Source organism: Convolutriloba macropyga, chromosome 6 (assembly GCF_964194025.1).
Source record: "Convolutriloba macropyga chromosome 6, txConMacr16.3, whole genome shotgun sequence".
NCBI lineage: Eukaryota > Metazoa > Xenacoelomorpha > Acoela > Convolutidae > Convolutriloba > Convolutriloba macropyga.
In genome coordinates, this window is record NC_134473.1 from 34,666,318 (window position 1) to 34,672,317 (window position 6,000).

General features: G+C 34.4%; 1 protein-coding gene across 1 annotated transcript in view; it reads left to right on the forward strand.

Annotated features, from left to right (window-relative positions):
• LOC142341301 (uncharacterized) overlaps nt 1–5,475 on the forward strand; it is a 76,038-nt gene extending 70,563 nt beyond the window's left edge. Inside the window, exons 18-19 of the mRNA XM_075392223.1 lie at nt 1,424–1,590; nt 5,453–5,475. Coding sequence (XP_075248338.1) covers nt 1,424–1,590; nt 5,453–5,460 — 175 coding nt within the window. The 3' untranslated portion in view covers nt 5,461–5,475. The remainder of the gene's footprint in view (nt 1–1,423; nt 1,591–5,452) is intronic.
• Nucleotides 5,476–6,000: the final 525 nt, after the last annotated feature.

The window sequence follows — 6,000 nt, forward strand, 5'->3', positions numbered from 1 at the left end:
TTTATTCTTAATTTTTGCAATTATTGCTAAAATCCCTTTTTTTATTTTCCATGCATATTTAGTTGTTCATTTTTGGTTGAATGGCGTATCTCCAAGGTACTTGTTGTCGTGTATGTATCATCAATGCTCATGTCAGCAAAAACAAACACAGTGGTAACGTGAGATTTACGTTGTAAATATTGATTTAAATCACCATAGTGGATTAACCAATAAAGAACGTGTAACATTGATGTTATAAAAGATATTTAACTGAATATTCACTTTAACCGATTGGTTTGAACAATACAGGTATTGTATATGGATATTGTTCCAACAGCAATTGTCTCTCGTTTTGACTATTTTTTGATTCTTAATCACTTTTAGTCCTTTGTGGTAAGTTTTTGTTAATCAAGTGTGTTGAGCTTTCTTACAAGAAGCTTGCAACATTACTATCATTCGGACGAATCCTTACAAACAGTGCAAGATTGAATATAAATTATCACTTAGAATTTTCTTAACTTCAATGAAACTTCAAAGCTACAGTCATTTAAGTGATCGAACATCTAATTATTTTGATGAGATCAATAGTAAATTGGATTTAGTGAAGAACCAGGCCGCCGTAAAGCTCGAGAACCAAACTGTGAAAACAATGCCAGATTCCAAAAATGTGAATTAGGCGAATCGAATATCTCCGATTTCAAGTTTTAAAGGCATCAGATTCCACAGTTAGCGTGTCCCATACCATATATCGAAAGCAATCTCCTATAGTTGAGAACCATGTTCGTTTAGGATTTTGTTTTCTACATTGCCCTTAAGCAATCAAATGCTTATTTTATTTAGTGTTGTCGACAAATTAATTATCAATTAAAATATTGCTTTCCTGGTAGCAATTCCACGGGAGGAAATAAATGATTACGGGAGTTTTTCAAAACAAATTTTCAGAAAAGACCTTTTTTTGTCCTATATCCTAATTCCTATTAAAAAACAAAGAAACCATTTTTTTACTGAACAGTCTTATATGTGTAAAGCTGGCTTTAAAGTTCTGCAAGAACGCTATCAAAGTGATATATCAATTGGAAACGTCGTTTAAAGCTTATGATCTGAACCATTAATAAAAAATCAACTGTTAAGTGCTTTGAGAAGTGCGAATGGTATAGTTTGTGAAAATTATTTTGCTTTTGAAATTCAATTTTGAAAATTATTCTGCGTGTCAATTGCGTTTTTAACTGCTTCGGTTTTTTATTTGCAAAAAATTAGTTTAATAATTTTTCTAATTTCAAGGTTAATAAATATACTGAAAAGGTGTTTCTTTTTTAATATGGGCTGCCTTTTAGTTCTAAAAACCCCATTCTGAAACAGTTTGTAAAGCACACCATCTGACAGCTGATATTGAAAATTTTTCTGGTTTTGTCTACTCTGTATTATATTGTTTTGTTTCTGTTAGGGTTGTGAGTGACAATTCCAACGGGACAGTTGCCACTTTGACCCGTTCCCAAGTTCCTTATCTATTCGACTTCTCAGGCTGTGCAGTTGAGGATTGCGTGCTGATTGAGGCATCAGTCGGTCAGTGGAGTGGAAATGCAACCAATGGACCCATATGCGATTGCTCAGGTAAGAACTCGGCCACAAATTCAAATTTATACGTACCCAGATAACTGGATCTTAAAGTTTTACGTATTTTTCCTCAAATGGAACCTCGTTTCACTCAGACAGCTGACAGTTGTTCAACAAAATTGAGATTAAAACAGCGTGAGCTGTGAATTATTTTTTTAATAGCCGCGAAGCGATAGCAGCTATTATTGGGAGCATCGCGGTTTTTTTAATCGTGGTTTCCTGCTCTTAGGTCAATTGCGTGACCTACCTCTCTCAAAAAATGGCTTCTGAAATCACTTAATGAACTTTAGTTAAAGATCAATAGTGCGCATCCAATTAGTGCCAAACGTAAATGCCCTAATTCTTGAGTATAGAGTCTTGAGTTTTTAATTTAGAATATTAAATTTGAAAAGGCTCTATTAGGACTTTTCCTTATAGAGCGTATGCGTCTCCTAAAATTGAAAATCCGAATTTAACCCAAAAAGTCTAATGGTCTATCTAAACGACTGGTGGTCAATCTGTCTATCTTATTTCTTTAGTTGTTTTAATTCCATGGAAGGCCAAAAGCGTCTATCGAGGCTGTTTTCCGGCAATCTGCCGGCTATGTTTTTTGGAGGAAGTCTGAAGAATTATTCATAACTTATAGCATTAACTAATTTTTGAGGCTAGTTTAGTGACTGTAGTACTCTTTTTGAAATTATTAAATTCTGCAGGGAAATTTTTTTACAGTTGAATTTTGTCGACCTAGTGACCTTTTAGTTTTGATTGTTTTTGAGGAGACCGTTGAATGTTTGATAGTAACACCAGTCGTTAATAAAATAAATTTGCTTTATCCTCTGCTTTTTTACAATTTTGTGCTTTAATTGCTTAATTGCTCTTGAACGAAATTCATAGCAGTTATTGTACATGTGTTCAGTAACCATTTGCAAGAAGGGCTTGATAACCGAGTGGTCAGCAGTGCTCCTGGTTAGTGATTGGGAGGTCAATGGTTCGAATCACGGCGTGGTCATATGTTTTTCCACCCGCCTGTCGTTCGAGAGCAATTCTTCCGATATTAGTCGGTTTATGTTCTTCAACGTGAATCGTGTTCTACTTTGTCTCATGATAGTAGTTTGTGAGAGGACATGGCAAGGTCTCTGGAAAAAATATTTCTGTTACGTCGCAACTTGAAGGGTTTTTAGAACCACAAAAAATATTTGCTGTGAAAACGAGATAGCGGAATGTACAGTACTGAGTTGATCATGCCTCATTTAATACCTTTCAACAACAATAAAATCCTTTTTAATTTTTTTTGAGAAAATCAGATTGTTTATTTGGTTTTGATCAGCAGGATTTTCATTGACAGTCTTTGGTTTTATAGTTTTTTTAGCTTACATGTACTCATTATTAGTCTTAACGGTCTGTAAAAATTTTCTTTTGAAATTTGAGTCGAGCGTAAAATCAAAATGAAGTAGAACATCATAAAAGGAAACAAGAAATCAGTTTTTGGCGATAGTGTAATATTTTGGTTCTTCTGATTTCTTTTTTCTCTCCTAGTCGTCTCTGTGTATCATTTTCTCTACCATGTAGTAAGTTCTTTCTTGAACAAAAGAAAATACTGAGTAAAGTTCTTTTCAAATCGCTTTTAGTTAGGAGTTTTCCTCAAGATCTTATCGGCTTCTGCTTTGCTCCTTTTTGTTAAATTTATCGCCGATGTTTGTTAAAAACGGTTCAGTGAAATGAAATAATTCGTTTGATTGTTTTTTAATAGTCACCGTCAGAATCTCCACTGTTATTATTTAGGCGCTCTCCTTTTCTACAATTCAAAGAATTTGATTTGTATTGGGGCGCTGTCTTTTTTTCAAGATCTGTTCACACATTTTCATGATTTTTGAAGTCAAATTGGAGTAGTGATTTTGGCCAAGCCGAAACAGGAAATGGAGCGAAAAAGCGAGTGGTTTTGCGGCGTGAATTTTTTTTGCTCTAATTTTAAAGTATAGTGAGAAAACGGTGTTTGAACAAAAATTCGCTTTCAGTCTAGTGGTTTTTTGTTCACATGCGGCAATTTCACTCTGATTTTTACTGTTTTTTCGATTTTTTGGATCGGATTTTTTTCTAAATGGTTTTTCGCAATCCATTCACTGCTCATTCAAGGCCTAGTTTTCTGTTTGAATAAAATTTTCATTTCTCCCTAGTGGTTTTTTTGTTCACATGCGGCATTTTGAAATTTTTTTTGTTTTTTTTTTCTTATTTTTTGATCTGATTTTTTTTTAAAATGGTTTTCTCAATTCACTCATAGTTCATTCTAGGTCTATTTTTTCTGTTTAGTCAATGAAAATTCTTTGAATTGAACGTCAGGACTTGTCCTGCTATGTTTTAAAAATTCGCTTCACCTTCTAATCACGTTTTTTGTTTTACATAAGTCACGATTTTCACGTTTGACTTCTGACTTACATGTTTCAACTGAATGGTTTTTAAATTCTTTCACGCATTGATTTATGCAATATAGTGATTGCGGTCAAAGTCAAATGAGCAAAATCAGAAGAAACAGGATAACATATAAATCTCGGTCATAGTGCATTTAGTGATCAAAGTTCATTAGAGCGATTGGTAGCTGAGATTAGTATTATGCTTAATAGCTTTCGATTTAAAAGCTGAATTATGTGTAATTTTAGAATCTGCCCGAGTATGCAGAATTTGCACACCAAATAAGAACACTTTGACACTTGGAAAAATTCTGTCAATTTCTATCTCTTACTTTTTTCTTTTTCTGCTTCAATCCCAATGTGCGTCAAGCTGGTCAACGGTGGCTATTATCCGGCAATTGGTCGGCTTTGTTTTAAAAGTGTTGGTTCGGGCTCAAGTTCTAATTGCTAGGGTGAATTCGGAGTTTTTCAGCTATGAATATAAATTGAATATAAATTATCACTTAGGATTTTCTTAACTTCAATGAAACTTCAAAGCTACAGTCCTCTAAGTGATCGAACATCTAATTATTTTGATGAGATCAATAGTAAATTGTATTTAGTGAAGAACCAGGCCGCCGTAAAGCTCGAGAACCAAACTGTGAAGATTGGGTTCCGCTGAGATTCTTGAGCAGCGGCAACAATGCCAGATTCCAAAAATGTGAATTAGGCGAATCAAATATCTCCGATTTCAAGTTTTAAAGGCATCAGATTCCACAGTTAGCGTGTCCCATACCATATATCGAAAGCAATCCCCTATAGTTGAGAACCATGTTCGTTTAGGATTTTGTTTTCTACATTGCCCTTAAGCAATCAAATGCTTATTTTATTTAGTGTTGTCGACAAATTAATTATCAATTAAAATATTGCTTTCCTGGTAGCAATTCCACGGGAGGAAATAAATGATTACGGGAGTTTTTCAAAAAAAATTTCAGAAAAGACCTCTTTTGTCCTATATCCTAATTCCTACTAAAAAACAAAGAAACCTTTTTTTTACTGAAAAGTCTTATATGTCTAAAGCTGGCTTTAAAGTTCTGCAAGAACGCTATCAAAGTGATATATCAATTGGAAACGTCGTTTAAAGCTTATGATCTGAACCATTAATTAAAAATCAACTGTTAAGTGCTTTGAGAAGTGCGAATGGTCTAGTTTGTGAAAATTATTTTGCTTTTGAAATTTAATTTTGAAAATTATTCTGCGTGTCAATTGCGTTTTTAACTGCTTCGGTTTTTTATTTGCAAAAAAATAGTTTAATGATTTTTCTAATTTCAAGGTTAATAAATATACTGAAAAGGTGTTTCTTTTTTAATATGGGCTGCCTTTTAGTTCTAAAAACCCCATTCTGAAACAGTTTGTAAAGCACACCATCTGACAGCTGATATTGAAAATTTTTCTGGTTTTGTCTACTCTGTATTATATTGTTTTGTTTCTGTTAGGGTTGTGAGTGACAATTCCAACGGGACAGTTGCCACTTTGACCCGTTCCCAAGTTCCTTATCTATTCGACTTCTCAGGCTGTGCAGTTGAGGATTGCGTGCTGATTGAGGCATCAGTCGGTCAGTGGAGTGGAAATGCAACCAATGGACCCATATGCGATTGCTCAGGTAAGAACTCGGCCACAAATTCAAATTTATACGTACCCAGATAACTGGATCTTAAAGTTTTACGTATTTTTCCTCAAATGGAACCTCGTTTCACTCAGACAGCTGAGAGTTGTTCAACAAAATTGAGATTAAAACAGCGTGAGCTGTGAATTATTTTTTTAATAGCCGCGAAGCGATAGCAGCTATTATTGGGAACATCGCGGTTTTTTTAATCGTGGTTTCGCCGTCTCCATCGATGATTCTTACGACCTGACTTCTTGGAATTGACTTCTAGTGACTTCTACTGCTTTGCAGTTAAAATTTGTGAACGTGACATCATTTGTTCTGCTCTTAGGTCAATTGCGTGACCTACCTCTCTCAAAAAATGACTTCTGAAATCAC